General features: G+C 44.8%; 1 protein-coding gene across 3 annotated transcripts in view; it reads left to right on the top strand.

Moving 5' to 3' along the window:
* SMG5 (SMG5 nonsense mediated mRNA decay factor) overlaps window positions 1-20277 on the top strand; it is a 29568-nt gene extending 9291 nt beyond the window's left edge. For all 3 annotated transcript variants that reach the window (XM_069107611.1, XM_069107612.1, XM_069107614.1), the window contains 15 exons: window positions 203-328; window positions 422-490; window positions 972-1180; window positions 1871-2008; window positions 2306-2905; window positions 3658-3833; window positions 6739-6814; window positions 7449-7624; window positions 8916-9074; window positions 10669-10728; window positions 11057-11216; window positions 15924-16014; window positions 17073-17147; window positions 17660-17798; window positions 18352-20277. In XM_069107611.1, the coding sequence (XP_068963712.1) occupies window positions 203-328; window positions 422-490; window positions 972-1180; window positions 1871-2008; window positions 2306-2905; window positions 3658-3833; window positions 6739-6814; window positions 7449-7624; window positions 8916-9074; window positions 10669-10728; window positions 11057-11216; window positions 15924-16014; window positions 17073-17147; window positions 17660-17798; window positions 18352-18435 (2338 nt within the window). In that variant the 3' untranslated portion in view covers window positions 18436-20277. The remainder of the gene's footprint in view (window positions 1-202; window positions 329-421; window positions 491-971; window positions 1181-1870; window positions 2009-2305; window positions 2906-3657; window positions 3834-6738; window positions 6815-7448; window positions 7625-8915; window positions 9075-10668; window positions 10729-11056; window positions 11217-15923; window positions 16015-17072; window positions 17148-17659; window positions 17799-18351) is intronic.

The raw sequence follows: 20277 nt of genomic DNA on the forward strand, positions 1-20277 counted from the left end.
CTTGGCATTTTCTTTTTCCTAATGGCACTTGTCTCCAGATCTAGAGTTGGCTGGACATGGAAGGTCAGGATGAGTGCAATTTGTAATCCTTCTCTCATGATATAGTATCTTTTCCCAAAATCTTAAACAAGTGTCTTTTACTTCGTTTGCTCCCCTGACTCGGTCAAGTTATAGCTACAATGCCTTTCTGCCTCTCCCTCAGCATCCAGTCAGAAGTGTCCTTTGAGGGGGCTTATGGGAACCTCAAGCGGCTGTATGACAAGGCAGCCAAAATGTACCACCAGCTGAAGAAATGTGAGACACGAAAACTGTCTCCCAGCAAGAAGCGGTGAGCCAAGTGAAGGAGGGATTCTGTAGAGCTGAAACTATAGACACCACTCCAGAGCCCTCGGCAACAGTTATTTGTTCTTTCTCAATTCAGGTGTAAGGACATCAAGAGGCTGCTGGTGAGCTTTATGTATCTGCAGAGTCTTCTGCAGCCCAAGAGCAGGTATGTGCAAGAGTCTGTAAGCTCTGAATTTGGGCAAGAAGCTGTATTTCCCTTTCTTAATGCAGGGGGGCACCCCAACTGAGGAGAGCTGGAAGGGATGAGAGATGCTCTTGCCAAATTCTACCTCAGTGTAGGAAATCCCCTTCCCCAAGCCAGAAAAGTGAGGGGGTTTTCTTTCACTTTAAGATCCTTTAGTCATAGGTAGGAAGTTCTTTCTTGATGTCTAACTTTCATTCTTAGGGGGAGCACAGTAGAGTCTGTTCCCTTCTTACTTAGATAAATTACTCTCTGGAAAGTAGTCCCCCATCCACTTACATGTGAATGGAGACATGAGATATGGCCCTGTCTCACACAGTCCTTTAGAGCATAGAGTGCCATTACCTCTCAGCCTTCTTTTTGGATCCTATTCACAAAGCTCTTTTCCCTCTTTCTTTGTCACCGTTGACCTTTTTCACCTCTGTTTTCCCTGGCATCTATCTAGCACCCTGGACTCAGAGCTGACATCACTCTGCCAGTCAGTCCTGGAGGACTTCAACCTTTGTCTCTTCTATCTGCCCTCTTCACCCAACCTCACTCTGGCTAGTGAGGATGAGGAGGAGTATGAGAATGGCTATTCTTTTCTCCCTGACCTTCTCATCTTCCGTATGGTCATCATTTGCCTCATGAGTGTTCACAGCTTGAAGAGAGCAGGTAACTATCTTATCAGACTTTCTTAAGCCTCTAGTTGGATTCCAGGCTCCATAGAAGCCCTCTTCACAGCTTGTCCTCACCTAGGTACATAGCCAGTAAGTCCCATGCTTGCAATCCTTCTGCAGCCCCCTTCTACTACAGTCCTCTACTGAGCTTTGTAATGGAAGCTAAAGGAGGAGGGAAAAAAATCTTGCTCTCAGATAGATTCCAATTAGTTGAGAGGAGACGACAATATGCCCTCAGAACCAGGAATAAGGCTTAGATTCCAGCCAGTTAGAATTCTCTCCATCCCCCCTGAGGGAATGGGGTATAATCAGACTAAGAAATCTTTCTTATAATCTAGGGCAGGGTTTGGGAAATGAGACGGGATTGGATAGAGTGAAAAGCTGAAGGGACCTTGGTTGCTAGAAATAACCTGTGTCGAGGCTTAGAGCAGGAGAGTATTTCAGTGGCCACAGAAAGTTAATAGAGGCTATATGTGGAACAAAAAGTATAACGTTGTTTTGAGGTCACAGGGTGGAGGGGACCTCAGCTTACAGAGTAGGTAAAATGGAGTAGGAACTTGGGAGGGCTGCATGAGACTTTCTTTTAGCTGCTACATGTATGGGAATAGGAAAGCTAAGATCCTTGTCTCCCAAAGGGTACTCTTAGATTACAACCCTTAAAGCCCTTCCCTCTTTCTAATTTTAGGATCAAAGCAGTACAGTGCTGCCATTGCCTTCACCCTGGCCTTCTTCTCCCATCTTATCAATCACGTCAATATCCGGCTACAGGCAGAGCTAGAAGAAGGAGAAAATCCTGTGCCAGCATTCCAGAGTGATGGGACAGGTGTGAGAATAGTGAAGGGGACGGAGGAAAGTCATCAGAGGAGGGGACATTATGTAAAGGGGCAGGGGGAGAAGATACAGATAGATAGAGATATCTATCTATATCTATACATAGAATTCAAATATGGATTGGATTATATGGCCTCCCATCCCTTCTAACTGAGATTCTCTCATTCTCTGAGTAGTCAGGGATGGGGAACTGAGGAAAAGGTGCTGTTGGATGGAGGGAGAAGACCCTAAGCTTTATCTTGTTACTGAGCTCTCTTCAGTCTTTCAGTCATATCACTTCTTCACGCAGATGAGCCTGAACCCAAAGAACCGCTGGAGAAGGAGGTGGAGCCAGAGCCAGAGCCTCCTCCCCCAGCACCAAGAGTGGGTGAGGCCAAGAAGAGTCGTAAGTTCTCCCGCCTGTCTTGCCTTCGTCGGAGACGCCACCACCCACCCAAGGCTGGTGATGACAGTGACCTAAGTGAAGGCTTTGACTCAGATTCAAGCCATGACTCAGCCCGGGCCAGTGAAGGTTCAGACAGTGCCTCAGATAAGAGTGATGAGGGTGGGGGTACAGCTTTTGATGCGGAGACAGACTCAGAGATGAACAGCCAGGAGTCACGCTCAGACCTAGAGGACATGGAAGATGAGGAGGGAACACGGCCTATGGCCCCAGACCCCCCTCAGTCCAGGCCAGAAGCTTCTGACCCCTCCAATGGCCCATTGGGTCCTAATGAGGCCAGTATTGCCAGTAACCTGCAAGCCATGTCCACTCAGATGTTCCAAACCAAACGCTGCTTCCGATTAGCCCCCACCTTCAGTAACATCCTTCTACAGCCTTCTAATGAAACTCGGACTACTGCTGGTAATAGGGCCTGCATCAATGGGGACCTGGAAAAACCTGAACCAGGTATTTTAAAACTCTTGGGATTATCCAGCCCTGGTTCCTATGTCTGTATCAAATGGGACTTATTTAAGTGGGAGGTTCTGTCTTCTTCTGGGAGGTTGCCCCAGCCTTTAATGTTCCCCACTCTATCTTTCAGGAAGTCCTTATTGCAATTTGAATTCTTTTTCTCCTGTAGTAACAGCCTGTTCACTCAGAGATCTGAAATACTAGGCTTCCTTGATCTTTACTTCTCTTTAGTTTTATATGCTCAACTCCCAGCTCCCAAACACTTTCTTCCTCTTGCTCTTCCATCACTCCTGCCCCTAACCTTAGGGTTCTCTATGTTGCATGTGGCAGGTATGGGGCCAGAGAAACTGACACATAGTGGGACACTTGAAACTTATTTGAATGTCAGTGTCGTTGAAGGAGAGCTGGGTCCTGTCTGCCTTTTCTTCTAACTCAGAGATTATAGGATCATAGATTTAGAGCTGGGAAGAATTATAAGGTCCTCTGGTCTAACCCCATCATTTTGTTGATGAGGAAACTGAGGCTAAGTGACTTTAACCAAGGTCACAGGCAGGAAATGGTAAGACAAAGGTTCAAACCCAGGTCATCTGACTCCAGATGCAGAGGTTTTTCCACCTCATGTAATGCCTTAAATAGCCATAGCCAGCCAGGCACATTAGCCTGAACCTAAAAGAAATGAGATGGCAGGCTTAAGATACCAGACATCAAGTCTTTCATCTTGGCTCTTTGTCCCTTCTCCTCCACCCTAGCATCTGATGATGGTTCTGAGTCAGAAGAGAGTGTGTCCAGTGGACACTCCTGTCACAATGAGAGGAGCATCCAGGAGAAGCTTCGAATCTTGATGGCAGAAGGACTTCTTCCTGCTGTGAAAGTCTTCTTGGATTGGCTTAGGACCAACACCGACCTCATCATCATGTGTGCACAGGTCTGCCTCACTTCTCCTTCACCCCCTTCCCCCAAAAAAAGAAATCACCTGCCTGTTAGCTCCACAGCTTCTGCTGGGGGGTAGTACTTGGGGACTTTCCTTTGATGTGTCTACAAATGAATTGAGTAATGATCTGTGATAGAAAGTCCTGAGAGGTTGTCTCATATATGCTCCTGTTTCCTTACTTTATTTCTGTCATCATAGGAGTTTAAAAAAGATCCTTAAAGAAGACATTTCCACAACTTTGTTCAAAGATCAGCTTCTAGTCCTACCCACCTGATCTGTCAGGTAGATAGCATCTTCTTTTGTAGGTCCAAGTCTTTCCATGTTTTTCTAAAATCGACCAATTAATTATTTCTCATAGCACAGTAGCATTCCTTCACAGCCATGTACTACAACTTGCTTAGCCATTCCCCAGTTGAAGGGCATCTATCATTTTAGCCAATGTAGTAGGTGTAAGATGATACCTCAGAGTCGTTTTAATTTGCATTTCCCTAACTGATAATGATTTAGAACATTTTTTCATATGACTATATGTAATTTAGATTTCTTCATTGAAAACCTGCCTGTCATTCTTTGATTACCTTAATTTCCTGGGGAAATTCTGAAATAGATTATTCAAGAGATGGTTAGTGAACATCTAGAAAAGGAAGCAGTGATTCCAAGGAGTATATATGACTTCATCAAGAACAAGTTATGCTTAACTAACCTAACTTTCTTTTTTGACTGGATTACTAAATTAGTGTGTCAGAGGCATTTGACAAAATATTACGTAGTCTTGGGGGAAAGGTGTGGTCTGGTTAGAGAGACTTGAAACCTTTTGAATGGCTGTATTCAAAGAGTAGACATTTATGGTTTGCCAGAAAAGGTCTCCAGTAGAATGCCCTAGAAATCTGTCTTTGACTTGGTACTGTTTCTTGTTTTTGTCAATAACTTGGATAAAGGTATAGATGGCATGCTTACAAGATTTGCAAATTACACAAAGTTGAGAGAAGAGCTAACACAGTAGGTAAGAGATGGTCCAAAATTATCTTGCTAGGCTAGAGTAGAATACTAAATCCTGTTAGATTATATTCAGTAGGCATAACTGCAAAATCTTATGCTTAGGTTCAGATCAAATCACCCTCTTAAGTAAGGAGTAAAGAGGTATGATTAGTCAGCATTTTGTCTGAGGGTTTTCATGTATGCCAGCTCAGTGTGAGTCAGCATTGTGATGTGTTAGCTATTTGCTAATTTGATCTTGGACTGCATTGAGAGGAGTAACTTCAAGGAATAAGATGATAGTCCTGCTTACTCTGTACATGTCAGAACATATCTGCATTTTTATTCAGTTCTACATACCACAGTTTAAAAAGGGCATTAATTGCCCTGTGCCTCAGTTTCCTCATCAGTAAAATGGGGGTGATAATAATAGCACCTTCCTCCCACAGTAGTTGTGAGGCACAAATGAGATAACACATGTAAAGTACTTTGTAAACTTTTAAGTGATATGTGCTAGCTATGATTATTTTTACAAGCTTGAGCATATCTAGGAAGATAAAAAGTCTTGAGTCATACCATATGAGGATCGATTGAAGGAGCTGGACACACACAGCCTGGAGAAGAGATGAATCAGGACACATAGCTATTTTCAAGTATTTGAAGGCCTATCATATGTAAGAGGAACTAGATTTGTTTTTTGGTCCCAGAAAGCAGAACCAAAAGCAGTGGATAGAGGCTATAAAGAAGGAAATTAGGCTTCGTGTCAACTATCCAAAAGTAGAAGGCTTCTCCTTCACTTAAGGGCCTCAGGTGGAGGCAGAAAGATTGCTTATCCAGTGGAGATACCTTTCAGGTATAGGTTGAACTAGACAGCCACTGAGATTCCTTCTAACTCTAGAATTCTGTGATTATATGATAATTACCAGGATTGTTCTATAATTTTGTACCTCTTACCACTCCCTTGTATACCCTCCTTCATAGTAGAATACCTCTTTGCCAATGTAAGAGATTCTTCCCCTATTTTCTGATGTGTCATCTTGTCTAATAACCTTGTCACTGACATTTCTGAAGTTCGAATCACTTGAGATTATTGGGAAAATAGGAAAGAATGGAGAAACATTTCTAAGCAATCTGCTGTTTTCCTTAGACCAGGTCTGGAGTAGTCAGGGTACAAGCATTTATTAAATGCCTACTATGGACCAGACATAGCACTAAATGCTTTCCAAATGCCTCATTTGAAACTCAACTCCAGAAGGTAGTTGCTATTATTATCCCCATTTTATGGTTGAGGAAACTAAATCAGGCAGATGTTAAGTGACAGAATCACACAGCTAGTAAATGTCTGAGGCTGGATTTGAACTCAGCTTTTATGACCCCAATTCTAGATCCACTATACCACTTAGCTATTTCCAGGACAGTTGAGGTCTGGTTTTTTGTTTTTCGGTTGTTCTTCAGTCATGTTCAATTCTTTGTGACTCCATTTGGGGTTTTCTTGGCAAAGATACTGGAGAGGTTTGCCATTTCTTCCCCAACTCATGTTTTACAAATGAGAAAACTGAGGCAAGTAGGGTTGAGTGACTTGAGCAGAGTCACACAGCTAGTATCTGAGACCAGACTTGAACTCAGGAAAAGGAGTCTTACTTCTTGACTCCAGGCTCTCTTATCTACTGCTCCACAAAGCTGCCCCTGGGGATCAAAATTATTTTTTTGGAGTGGAAAGACCACCGTTTTTTTCCTTTTTTTTTTTTTTTTTTTGCTCCTTCAACGTGGATCATCCCACATATGGAAATAAGTTTTTCCTTTGGCCTGATCTCCATCTCTTTTGTGGATGCATTCTACCTTCTGTGGTGATAGAAATCTCCCCAACATTAGGTTTTTTTCCCTCAGTCCCACTAAGCTTCTATCCTTGTTTCTGTCCCTACAGAGCTCCCAAAGCCTATGGAATCGCCTCTCTGTGTTACTGAATCTTCTGCCAGCTGCTGGAGAACTCCAGGAGCCCAGTAAGTCACCCCCTTTTACCTCCATACCCTATCTTCGCCCATTTGTTCTCCCTCCTTTTCCCTGATCACTCTTCATCTACACTTTAGCCTAATCCCAAAGGTAAGGAGGTTAATGAGATTCATCCCTGCACCCTTTATGGTATACAACAGAAGATTGTGGTCCCAGCCTCTCTGGTTTCCTGTCCCTAAACACTACCTCCAGTGTGGGACAGGATAGCTAACCTGATCCAGTTTGGAGCTCCCAAGGGAGAAGAGAAGAGACAACCAGAGAGCAGCTGACTGGAGAGAGTGGTGACTAGTGTCACCCTGATGCCTGTGGTGATTGGGGGGCAGTGTCACTGCCACCTGGAAAGGAGCAATCTAGGTTGACCCCCAGTTCCGAGAAAACTTGTCTCTTTTCAGTGCACCTGTCTTACTCCCTTTTCTCTTCCCATCTCTGCTTCATGCTCCCCTCTTCCAAGGAACCTCTTCACATGATTTTTTTCACCCATACCTCACATACTTTGTTTCTGCATTTCCTTCACATCAGTGCTTGGGTTGGAAGAGTAGGAGTGATAGTAACATAAGGATTCACCCTCTAGATCTTTCCCTGCCTTCCAAGGGTGGGTGCACTAATGTGTTTCTCTTTCCCCAGGCCTGGTCTTGTGTCCTGAGGTACAGGATCTCCTGCTGGGCTGTGAACGACCTGACCTTCCCACTTCTCTACTGCTTCCAGAAGACACAGCTCTCCGAAATCTACCCCCACTCCGAGCTGCCCATAAACGCTTCAATTTTGAACTGGATCGACCATTGCTCAGTCCCATGGAGGAGGTGAGGGTATCCCTGGTTCCCCATTTGTTTGTCATATACACCTCAAATCACAGGACCATGAAGGTTTGGGAACTTCTTTTACCTTTCCCTTTGCTTCTGGATAGAACCACCCCATCCTAGGCAGAGCAGGCTCTCCTGTTTTATGTTTTCATTCTGGGTCTTCCACCCCCAAATAGGTCAGCATGTTATAGTGAAAATAAAAAGTATGGAGCCTTGGGTTCAACATTGGAGCCTCTCTCCTCTGCTCTGCTTTCAGTAAACCCTCTCTTGGGCTACTTTTTTTATCCTCTTGTTGAAAAAATATTGCTTCTTATACTCTGCATTTTAGGTACAAATCTGCCAGAAATAATTTGTAGTAATTTAGCATTTTAAATTCAAGCATGAACTTGAGCTGTGCTGACAGTCTCCTATCCAGTGATAGTTTTCCAACACTAGATATTTTGAAAGTTCCATAGGAATCTTTTTATTAACATTCCATTTTTTTTTTTAATTTTGAGTTCCAGATTATCCCCCTCCCTTCTGTGGGAATCTTAATAATTATGTGGGAAAATGTAAATGATAAAATGTTAACATTCTGTTCTAGCTATAAGACTGCACTAGCAGTCTTAGAGAAAAGCTACTCATCTCTCATTGACCCTTCCCTTAAGGGATCTTCCCTTAGCTAATCTCTAGTGAAGTAATCCAGGGGCCTTCCTCCCTCGGATCAATAGTAATCAAGAGATTAGTATCTCTAGAAATGAGGGTGGGGACTGTCATTAAGTAGGATATAACTAATCCCTTTGGGGAATGGGGAAGGCAATGATTTTAACTAAACCCAAGATATTTCTTCTTCTAAATTTGGTTACCACCTTTAATCCATTTTCTTGGGCTTTAGCTTTCATTCTTTAATTTTTAAACATTTGCCTAAAAGAAGTTAGGCCTGAGAGAAAATTTTAGTGGAACACATTGTTTCTTGAGAAGTTTAAGAAAGTTTCTTTCCTTCAGGTAGGTTTTAGGAAAGAACTTTAGACTAGAGAAATATTTATTTCTTAATATTTTCATTGCAACTATAAAGAAGGTTTTTAATATTCTTCCACACTGGTCTTTCCTCAGAATCTTTGGGGTTCTCACTTGTACCCACCTGGAAACAAAAAGAGAGAATTCTCTGAAAGAGATGAAAGTGAGCAGAGTTTGGATGAGAGATGGAGAGAGATGGAGAGGGGATATTTGACTGAGTCTGCTTCTCTCCCCTCCCCCCCATTATCCTTACTGTAATACCTCTCTGTCTCTCCTCTTCCTAATATCCATCCAGTCTGTCGTGCGAATCTGTTGCATCCGTAGCTTTGGCCACTTCATTACCCATCTGCAAGGCAGCATCCTGCAGTTTAACTCTGAGGTTGGCATCTTTATCAGCATTGCTCAGGCTGAGCAAGAGAATCTGTTGCAGCAGGCCCAGGCCCAGTTCAGAATGGTAAGTATTGATCCTTCTCCCTAACCCCCACCCTTAAGGATCTTGAGGTCCTTCTTAGCATTTCTACTTAAGGCTTATATACAAGGGAGCACTGTCTAGCTGGCAAAGGTATAGCTATCAGAATAGGGGGAGAGATAGGAAGTTATCAGAGCAAGGTCAGAAAGGTACATGGCATGGTCATTTGGGGGCAGTGGATATGGGGAACAATTTTTGGAAGGCTTCTTAGAAAAGGAATTCTGGGCATGGTCTGGCAGGGAGAAGAGGAGGGAGAACTCCTTTAGAGGAGGCATTGGAGGGCCAAGATAAGCAGGCATTGAAGAAAACCCATGTACCTGTCATCCCATCCACAGCAGCTCTTCACCTTTGCCTGCCTTTCTTCCTCTAAGGGTACCAGGGAAGTAAGAAATCAGCTTCTGTCGACACTTTCCAACACTCTCTTCATACACAGTTCTTTCCCATGGTCCCCAAATCAGTTACTTAAGCAAAAATTCTATGTTCCTTTGAATGTTTCTCAAGTGGCCTGGCACCTTCTTTCTTTCCTCACCCTAACAGGAAGAAGGAGATCCTTGACTTCAGAGGAGGGCATTTGTGCATATGTTGATAGGATGTCATACAATCTTATTTGTTTTTCCTGTGCCTGTTTCTTGCATACAGCATTTTTCCTCCCATTCCCACTACAGCCATCCTAGTTTTGGCCCTTATCACATTTTTTATAAGAATATTTTTAATTGTTTATAATTAACTTAATCATCAAAACAAAAAAGTTTAAGTAATTTTTCTGAAAGGCAAACTTTTGTCTATATAATATAGATAGATAATATCTTCCAGACTATTAAAGTTATTTCCTCTCCCACCCCCAACTTTCTTCTTGCAGTCTGCCCTGATCAAACGTTGCTAGATTACTCTTTAAACATTGCTTTAATCATGTCATTCTCCTATTCAAAAACTTCCTCACAGGATCCATTCTACTCTTGCCTGATATTCAGGGCCACTCTTTGGCCGTTAGTTGCTTTGCCAGGTCCCATTGTGCTCTTCCTGAGACCAGCCAGAATAGGCCACTAAATTTCATTTAATACACTTTATGTATTCCTGCCCTCTAGTCTTTTGCCCTCTTCAGCTAAGTTGATAAAATTTTCCATGTTTCATTTTCTGAAGCCTTCTCTCAACATTTCAATCTATCATAATACCTTCCTTCTTTATCTTAATGTCTATGCTTCCCTTATAATCCTTACCAAATGCTGCCTTGTTTAATTTTTATTAAATTATAGTTAATTAAATTATTAGTTAAACTTTTATATTTATACTTTCTCTTCCTAACTAGATTGTAAGTTTTTTGAGGGCAGAGACCAAGTTTTTGTATCCTATATAGTAGTTGATCAGTAATTGTTGACTGATATAGTGGTTTAGATTCCAGGAATGGACTTTCTTGTACTTGCCTTTTCCCAGCAGGGAAAGTTAAAAGGTATTTGATTACAAGGCTGATGCTTATCTTAGATCCCAGGGATTTCTTCTGATTTTGTTCCTAAGGAAGGAGATTTGCCAAATCTAATCCTTACTCTTCTCTAGCTAGTCTCTCCTTTTCTTTCATAAACAGGCCCAGGAAGAGGCTCGTCGGAATCGACTGATGAGAGACATGGCTCAACTTCGGCTGCAGGTGGGAAAATAGGAATCTTATCCTTCTCATTTCTCCCATTAGAGTAGTTCTCATACAAAAGTCCCATATGCCATCTTAACTTCCATTCCTTTATTTGCCATCCCTTCATATGTTTCACTGGGTTTCTCTACTTTGTCCTCACCTTCCTACTTCTTGTTCAGCCTTTTCTTTTTTCTTCTCTCCATCCTCTTCCTGAAAACCATGGCAACCTTAAACAGCCTGGGGAATGTTCTAATAGTTGACTTCTACCTTTCCTACTTAAATGTTTGCTCCTTACAGAGAGGTAGGAGGGCACCCAACTCACTGCCTTTTGCCCTTCTCCCACCAGCTCGAGGTGTCCCAGCTGGAGGGCAGTTTGCAGCAGCCCAAGGCTCAGTCATCGATGTCCCCATACCTCGTCCCTGACACTCAGGCTCTCTGCCAGCACCTCCCCATCATCCGCCAGCTGGCCAGCAGTGGCAGGTTCATTGTCATCATCCCTAGGACAGGTAAGGATTTGGGAGTTGGAAGGCCAGGACTATGTCATCATAATATCAGCAGTGCCATCCTGAATCAACTCTGTTGTCCAGTCATCCTAGAATTCTATCTCTTAACAGGGGCTCAAAGGGATGTGTTGTGGGACTTCATACATATCAGCTCACTAGGCCTCCTAACCTTTCTTTGTCTCTGTCTTTCCTATCCATCCTCCAACAGCTACCAAATTAACATTCTTAAAATGCAAATCTGATCGTTCCCCTACTTTTAGGGTAAAAAAAATTTTTCAGTTGGGTATAAAAGCCCACTTTCTTTCCATAATTACTTCATGTTACTTGCTTCTCTGTTCTCCACAAATGACATTACATCTCCAGCTGATGTAACTGCACAAATGGTCTTCTATCTCTGGAGTCATTCAGTCCTTCCAATAAACATATATTAGGTGACTACTGTGTGCCGTTCTCTGCTAATTTCTGGGAATACAAAGAATGGCAAAGGCAGTCCCTGCTCTCCAGGTGCTTACACTCCAATAGAAGACGCAGCATGTAATCAGCTACGTACAAACAAGCTATATACAGGATAAATTGGACTAAAGAGTTTAGGAAAGGCTGCATATAGAGGGTGGCATTTTAGCTAGAGCTTGAAGAAGGAGGCCAGAGAAGCCAGGAGACAGATATGAGGAAGATCCGTTCCATGTATGCAGTGAGGGCGGTGAAAATGCCCCAACTGGGATAAGGGAGTGTTTTGTCAAGGAACAGCAAGAAGTCCAGTGTCGCTGGATCAAAGAATTCTTGGGGAGAGTGGTAAAGGAGGCTAGAAAGGTTGGAAGATTGGTCACCAAGAGCTCTGAATGCCAAACAGAATTTTGTATTTGATCCTGGGGTTGATAAGGAACTACAGTTGGAATAGGAGGAAGACATGGCCATAGCTGTGCTGTAGGAAGATCTCTTTGACAGCTGAGTGGAGGAGGATGGGTTGGAGTGGGGAGAGACTTGAGGCAGGTAGACCCACCAGCAGGTGATTGTGATGGTCCAGGTGTGAGGTGATGAGGGCCTGCACTAGAGGGGTGGCAGTGTCAGAGGAGAGAATGGGGTGTATCAGAGAGATAAGAATCAATAGGCTTTGGTAGCAGTTTAGCTATGGGAAGAAATGACAGTGAGGAGTCAAGAATTACAACTAGTTTTTGAACTTGGGAGACTGGCAGGCAGGTGGTATCCTCACTAGTAATAGGGAATTTTGAAAGATGGGAGTGGGGGGCGGCTAGATGGCACAGTGAGTAAAGCGCTGGCCCAGAAGTCAGGAGGACCCGAGTTTGGTTCCAACCCCAGACACTTAACACCCACACAAAAAAAACTAGCTGTGTAACCTTGGGCAAGTTATTTAACCCCAATTGCCCTCCAAAAAGCAAAAAAAAAAGAAAGATGGGAGTGAGTATAATGAGTTCAGTTTTGGACATGTTGAGTTTAGGTTGTCCACATAACATCCAGGTTGGGATGTCTAATAGGAAATTAGAGATGCAAGACTAGAGTTCAGCAGAGAGGCTAGGTCTGGATAAATAGATTTGAGAATCATTAGTATAGAGAAGATCATTGAATCTATGGAAATTACTGAGATCACCAAGTGAAATAGTATAGAGGGAGAAGAGGGCCCAGGACAGAATCCTGAAAGACATCTACTCTTAGAGGCTGATTTTTCAATTCAGTAAACATTTATTAAATGCCTGCTGTGTGCTAGACACTGTACTAAGCATTGGGGATACAAAAAGGCAAAAGATAGACCCTGCCCTCAAGGGAGGAAGAGGCTAGGTTATGAAGGGCCAAACAACATTTTGTGTTTATTCCTGGAGGCAGTGGAAAGTTGCTTTGAGTAGGACCTGACCTGTATTTTAGGAAAATCACTTTAGTGACTGGAGAACGAATTACAATATGAAGTGATACAAGCCTCCAATTTGGTAGTGGCAGTGTCAGAGAAGAGAGGGGGTATAAATGAGATGTTGCAGAGGTGAAATTGACAGCCTTGGCAATAGCTTGGATATTGGGGGAAGGAGGGGCGGTGAGAGATAGCAATCCAGGGTAGTCGAGAGCCTGGGGGACTGGGAGGATGGTATTGCTGTCAACAGCATTTGAGAAGGTAGGAAAGGGGAAAGGTTTGGGGGGAAAAGATGATGAGTTCTATTTTGGATATAGTGAGCTTAAGTTATCTGCTGGACATCAAGCTCTCTGAAGGACAGTTGAAGATATGAGATTGAGGGGCAGGATAGGTAGATTTGAGAATCATCAACAGAGATGATAGTTAAATTCCCGGGAGCTGATGAGATCACCAAGTGAAGTAGTATAGAGGGGGAGAAGAGAAGGACAGAATTTTGCGGAGCACACTTACAGCTGAAGGATGTGATCTGGAGGAGGATCCAGAAAAGAAAACACAGAAAAGAGTGGTCTGGCAGGTAGGAGGAGAACCAGGAGAAAGTGGTGTCCTGAAAACCTAGAAAGGAGAATATCAAGAAGTAAAAAGTGATCAATAATGTCAAAGGCTACAGAGAGGTTGGGAATGAGGATTAAGAAAAGAGCAGTTAATGGGGCAGCTAGGTGACTCAGTGAATAGGATCTTTGGTCTTGGAGTCAGGAGGACCTGAGTTCAAGTCCAACCTCAGACACTTGATACTTGTGATACAGCTATGTGACCTTGGGCAAGTCACTTGACCCCAATTGCCTTGTCTTTCCCCCTCCAAAAAAAGAGAGAGAAGAAAAGAGCAATTAAGAGATCATTGGTAATTTTGGAAAAAACAATTTCAGTGGAATGATGAGGTCAGAAACCAGATTGCAAGAGGTTAAGAAGTATGTGAGGAGAGACCTTTTCAGGGGAGTTTGTTCACAAAAGACAGAAGAGATAAAAGACAGTAGTGAAGGGTTGAATGAGTGCTTTTTGAGGGTGGACATGTTTTTAGGTGACAGGGAAGGATTGAAGACAGATGAAAGAATAGAGATGACAGAGGAGACAGTCTGTTGGAGGAAAATGGATAGAATGGGATGGCTTTAGCATGTGAAGGATTTGGCCTTGGCAAGGCAAGGGTCACCTCTTCATTCAAGATAAGGGTGAAAGATAGTGACAGAAGCATCTGAGTGACATAAGATGAGAATGGGAGAAGGGAAAGCTCAGTAAAATATGAGGCAAGGTTCTCATCTGAAAGGGGAGGGGGAGGAAGGGGGGAGTACCATGGGAGGTTGGAGGAGGGATGAAGAGTTTTGGAAGAACCACTATATTGAATTGGGATAGTGACAGTTTGGAAAGTGGGGACGGATTGCCTAGTCACAGTGAGGGCCCAGTTGAAGTTGTGTAAATTTGTGGTGGCCCCAGTCAGAAGGGTTGCATGATTTTTTTTTTTCACCTTCATTCAGCAGTACATTTGTAGATGGGAAGGCAGTGGATGATGGGAGTGATCCAGGATCCTGAGACTTGACAGGGTGCAACCAGTGACATAACAGAGCCAGGGACTGAAGAGAAAAGGATAGTGTAGATTTGAACTGATGTGCTAAGGGGTCAGATGAGGAAAAGAAGAGTATAATTATGCAGGGGCGGGGAAGGTAGCCTACAAGGAAACTAAGGAGGTAAGGGATTGGAAGTCGAAATGTGATTGAAGAACACAGGGTCTGAGATCAGAAGGCACCTAATCCAGTTCTTAACTTTCTTCAAAGATTTGCCCAGGCAATTCCTGCTACAGGAGGCTTTTTCTGATCATCCTGAAATTACTCAGTTCCAGTGTATTCAGTGTCCACTCAGAGAAAGAAAGGAACTGTTGGGGTTTTGTCTTCATATCCCCAACCCCTAGCACCAATGCTTTATATGTAACAAGTACTTAAGAAATGTTTGTGGAATCAGAAACTGACCTTTCCTGATATCATACTCACTGGTTAGGTACCTATCACCAAAACGGGGTAGTTGCCATTAATCACCCATCATGACCCTGCTATCCATGGATTTATCTAAACCCTTAAATTTCTGCCTGCTCATCCTCCCTCCCCTTAGTAGATTTAATTATATCCTTTCAATATTTCCTACCCCCTCCTCCCACAGTTTTTATCCTTGGATCATGGGAGATCAGAATTTGCGACTTAGTTCCCTCCCTCTCCAATTGGAAGGCACAGAAAACTATTTCATGGTTCCTGCCTCTTCAAAGAGTAGCTACTAGTCTCCAGTAACTTTGGTGACTGAGAAAACCTTTCTCTTTTCTAGCCATTGATGCAGCCATTTGCCACCTTCTTTTGTAGAGTCAAAAATTACCGTCCCCCAGGAGGCGGCTACATGGCTCAGTGAATAGAGTGAGTGTTCGAACATATGCCATGTGACCTTGGGCAAATCACTTAACCCCAATTGCCCTCCCTTCCCCCTCCAAAATGAAAAAAAAATTACCACCACCCCCCCCCCAAAAAAAAAACCTTCTTTTCCTCTTCCCAATGCCTATGTAAATAAGTCACCTTCAGAGAAGGGCAGGATTGAAGTCTCTGTCATTTACTAGTAGGTCTGCAGAGGACATTTAATCAGAGTTCCTACTGTATTTAAAATGTTGTGCTAGGTAAATTCACTCACTTTCCTCATTTATAAAATAATAATTCCTACTAACTAAGGTTGTTATAAGGTTAAAATGAGATATTTCTAAAGCACTTTATATACCTTAAGATACTGTATAAATGGTAACACTTGTTTTTCCCCCTCTGGGGAATTAGTGATTGATGGCTTAGACTTGCTGAAGAAGGAACATCCAGGAGCTCGGGATGGGATCCGATACCTAGAAGCTGAGTTTAAAAAAGGAAACAGGTGAGAGCTGGTGACGGTATGGGTGGGGCTTTGATGGGGCAAGGCCAAGGGTTGAAGGAGCAGCTCAGTTGTTCATTCTGTCCACTCCTTCTTCCCATCACCTGTACTTCACTCTGTTGGTCTGCTTAGGTATTGGTTGGACTAGATCAGTGCTTCTTAAACTGTGGGTCGAGACCTGAAGGGGGTCTCCAGTAGAAGAATTTTAAGAAATCCTAAACTAGATGGCCTTTGAGGTCCCTCCCAACTCAGATACTTGTCCAGAAGGAGAAGCAGCTTCAAACTGGGAGGGCCAGGGCTAGGGCTAGGTAGAGGGATACTAATTCTATCAGGTTCCCTTTGAAGGGAGAGGGAGAGAGCCTTCCCACAAAGCTGCCTGCCTGTCATTCATATTGTGGACTACAAGGTGGTTTAACATTCCCCCTTCTCACTCCTCTTCAGGGAAGTGGTCTCTTGCCGCCTGTTGTCATAGGTGCCTGTGTGTTGAATAGTCAGCCTCTCAAAACCTTCATCTCTGTCAATAAATATTTGTAAAGCATGCATTCCATAATGGGCACTGTCCCCAACAGACCAGGACTTTGTGACTGTTCTCAGTCTGGGAGGGCTTGATGGGCTGGCACAGAGGAAAGAAAAAAGAATTCCCCCTACTCCACCCCTCCTTCTTGCTCAAGAAACAGCCAGCTGAGCTAGCTCTCTCATCTCTACCCCACCCCACCCTGTCAGGAAACTGCACAAAGCTGGCTTGTTTAGGCCTTGTCTTCAGAAGCTTTGACTTCAAAAGCATCTATTGCTTTCTCCTCCTGGCTCTGGGCGTCTCCAGCGCCTCCCCTGGGAGGAACCAAAGCAGTGATGTTATCAAAAGGAAAAGTGAGCTCAGCTCAGCAGGAAAGCAGCCTCAGGTGGCCCTTACAGACTCAAAGATCTGAGCACAGGACTCCTTCCTCCTCCCCCACCGAAAACTGACTCCCCAAGATTCATAATGACCCCCTTTGTCCTGCTATACCCTCCCCTGACACATCCAGTTTCTAGAACCAAACATCTTTCTCCTGTCTCCTTTACAGGTACATTCGCTGCCAGAAAGAGTGGGGGAAGAGTTTTGAGCGGCATAAACTGAAGAGGCAGGATATAGATGCCTGGTAAAGTTATAGACTTGACATCTCCAGGGCCTGAAATGGGAGGAAGGATGTTCTCAGAAGTACCACCTATCCATCCCTCCGGGGATTGTAGTATAGAGCACCGAGAACTAGAAAATAATTCTTTGAGGTATCAGCCAGGAGTGAAAATAATTCATTCCTCCTGTCTCTGGAGAATTGCTCCCAATTAGGTCCTAAAGATACCTCCTAATTTTTTAAGATATCACCATAGCTTCCCCCAGATCCCTGTTTCAGATTTGGTACCTCTAGAATCCTTCCATGTGACCTCCAGCTCTTTCCTTGAATTGTCAGCTTTGTTACTCTGCTGCTATGGAGATACTCAGTGTTGTTTTCTCTTCCCCTAAAATATCTCTTTGGGGTATAGCTCTCAGGATGCCATCATAGCCTGTCCCCTCTAGTCTCCCCTCATACCCATTTCTCCTTCCTCTCTAAGTTATATTGGTTTCTAGAGAAAAGCCCAGCTCATTGGCTGATAGGTTTTTTGTCTGTCCCAGGACCCTCTATAAGATCCTGGACAGTTGCAAACAACTGACTCTGGCCCAGGGAATTGGAGAAGATGACCCTAGTGGCATGGTGACCATCGTCACTGGTCTTCAGATGGATGATCCCAGTATTTTCTCCAGCTCCATGCAGGTAAGCAGGTTGACAGAGCTCAAGGCTGGACCCTGTCCAACAGGAGATCGCCAAACTCAGTTTCCCCTCCTCTTGTTTTCCTAGGAGGAGGTTTCTCCACTCCCAGTCAGGTCTTTTTAGTAGATAATGACAATGAGAGAATAGAGAGAAATAAAATCTGGAGCTAAAATAAGTCCTAGAGAGGCCAGTGACCAGCCCACAGTTAATGGGAGGCAGAGTCTGCTCGTGCATGTCCTGCCACAGGCGCTTCCTGATCCTGTTACTCTTCCGAGAGTCCCTTCCTGTCGTGGCCTGTGGAGTGTTAATTACACAGAGCTGACAGGGCTGTTGTGAGGATCTAATGAGATCATATTTGTGAATTGCTTTAATGCCAGCTGTTACTATTTCAGCTATACTATAAAGGTCTGGAATTAGCTATCTGCATCGTTGGCTTTCTGAGGCATCCGTTACCCCATTTCCCTTTTCACCTTTGCCCTCCAGCCCCCTATACTGCACAAACACAGCTTCTGGCCCATGACACCTGTCCCCTACCTCTCCTCTTCTCCCCTTGCAGGCAGCGATACAAGCAGCCACCCATGCCAGTGTTGAGATCAAGAATGTGCTGGACTTCTACAAGCAGTGGAAGGAGATTGGCTGAGACTTCCCCCATGCCCCATACTGGGGTTGACTCCAATCTCTCCTCCCTTCCCCTGCAGCCGGGGCCGCCAACAGCAACCATTCCCCCAGTATACAGACAGACAGACACACACACACACACACACACACACACACACACACACACGCACACGTGCGCGCACAAACACAGACACAGACACACACACACACACACACTCACAGAGGCACGGTCCCTACCCCGGTCGTGCAGAGAGGCAGCAGGGAGGGCAAAGGAGGGGGCTAGGAGGATGGGGTCCCCTCCCCCAGCCTAACCTGTGTCCGAAAAGAAGGGAAAGAAACCTTGGAGCAGGAGAGTGCCTCCGGTTCCTCTAATCCTTCCCGTTTTATTTTGCTCCTATCAGGAAGGTCTTGGCACCCTCACTTACCCCAGCCCCCATTGTCACCCTGAGGGGGGAAGCTACAGGCAAAGGGGATTGTATTTCATTTGATTCAAAAGCAGGAGCCGTTTGAGGAGCATTTCCTGGACCTTTTGCAAGGAGGGGACATCAGAGAGCCCTTCTCCTTCCTTACCCAAGATCCAGGGCAGTGGGGGGAGGAGAGGATGACTCAGCCCCCATCCCCAACCCCCCAGAGGTGGTGAGTTGGTTTGAGGTGGGTGTCTGGGGGGGGTTGTCCCCAGACCCCTGCCCCCCTTCTAGTACCTATTCCCCTTCCCTCCATTACCCCAAGTTGGAGTGGGGGAGCAGAACAGCCCAGGAGCAAAAAAGAGGCCTGCAGAGAAACAGAAATGGAGCCTCACTCCTTTAGGCAGGACATGCAGACTTTGGCCTCTGTTCCAGTATTACTGCTCTTTGTGTTCCACCGGAACCTGGGCCCCCACTTCTGCTTTTTGGCTCTCCCTATAGCTGCTGGGGCAGGAAACTCAGTGCATCTCTAGGAGCCATGGGCTACTGTGTCTGACCCTCAACCTGAGCAGGGTTTCCTGTTCCAGCTTCAGCCATCTTGCTGTAACCTTCTGGCTGCTGTGGAGAGCTGGGAGCCTAGGGGGAGAGTAGTGACTCCCCTGACACCAGAGATTGTGGGAAGGGGCAGCTGCTGCCAGGATCAGAGTCAGGCCTTCCCAGCTGAGGACTGCAGTGAAAGTTACCTGCACATGTGACAAAATTAGGGGAAGGAGGGACCCAGAAAAGTCCAGTTTCTAGAGGCTGGTTGGGTGGGGATGTCGAAAGCCCAGAGTGGCTCCCCAGCTATCCCTGCCCTTCCCTCCCCATTGTGTCTTCAGGCCCTGACCAACATGGGACTTGCTGGGGAAGGAAGACAAGGTTTCTGGTGTCTTGACTGAGCATGAGTGACTCATCTCCCACCCAGCAGGGTAGTTTTGGGGGTGTTGAGATCAAGATTGGGGTAGTAGGAGCAAAGATCATGGTAAACAATCAAGGCATTGAGGGCAGATCACGGCAGCAAGAGCACACTGGGTCACACTGCCCAGGTACACCTTCCTCCCCCTTTATTTTCCTCAGGACCCTTTGGCACATGGCAGTGCCCTTTCTCACTCCCCCTCCCCCAACTAAGTCTTGGGGGCCTGGGGAGGGTCAGGTGGGCACCCAGAGTAAGAGGGGCTGAAAAAAGAGAAAGAAAAGTTAAGTTGGATGACTGAAGGGAGAAGAAGAATTCGTTGCTTCTCCTGCCCCCAACAGATCACAATACCAACTTCCCCGACAGGGTTCCCAGAGGAGAGGCACACCTGCCCAGCACCTCCAAGAAGCCAGATCTGGGAGAATGGGGGCAGGAGTGGGGTGTTGTCTAACCCCACAGCAAAGACTGTAAGACTGAAACATCATTCAATAAAGTCCTCCTAACCCTG

This window comes from Petaurus breviceps, unplaced genomic scaffold (genome assembly GCF_028583685.1).
Source record: "Petaurus breviceps papuanus isolate PSGF00001 unplaced genomic scaffold, PetGlider_PUasm1.0 90165, whole genome shotgun sequence".
NCBI classification, from domain to species: domain Eukaryota; kingdom Metazoa; phylum Chordata; class Mammalia; order Diprotodontia; family Petauridae; genus Petaurus; species Petaurus breviceps.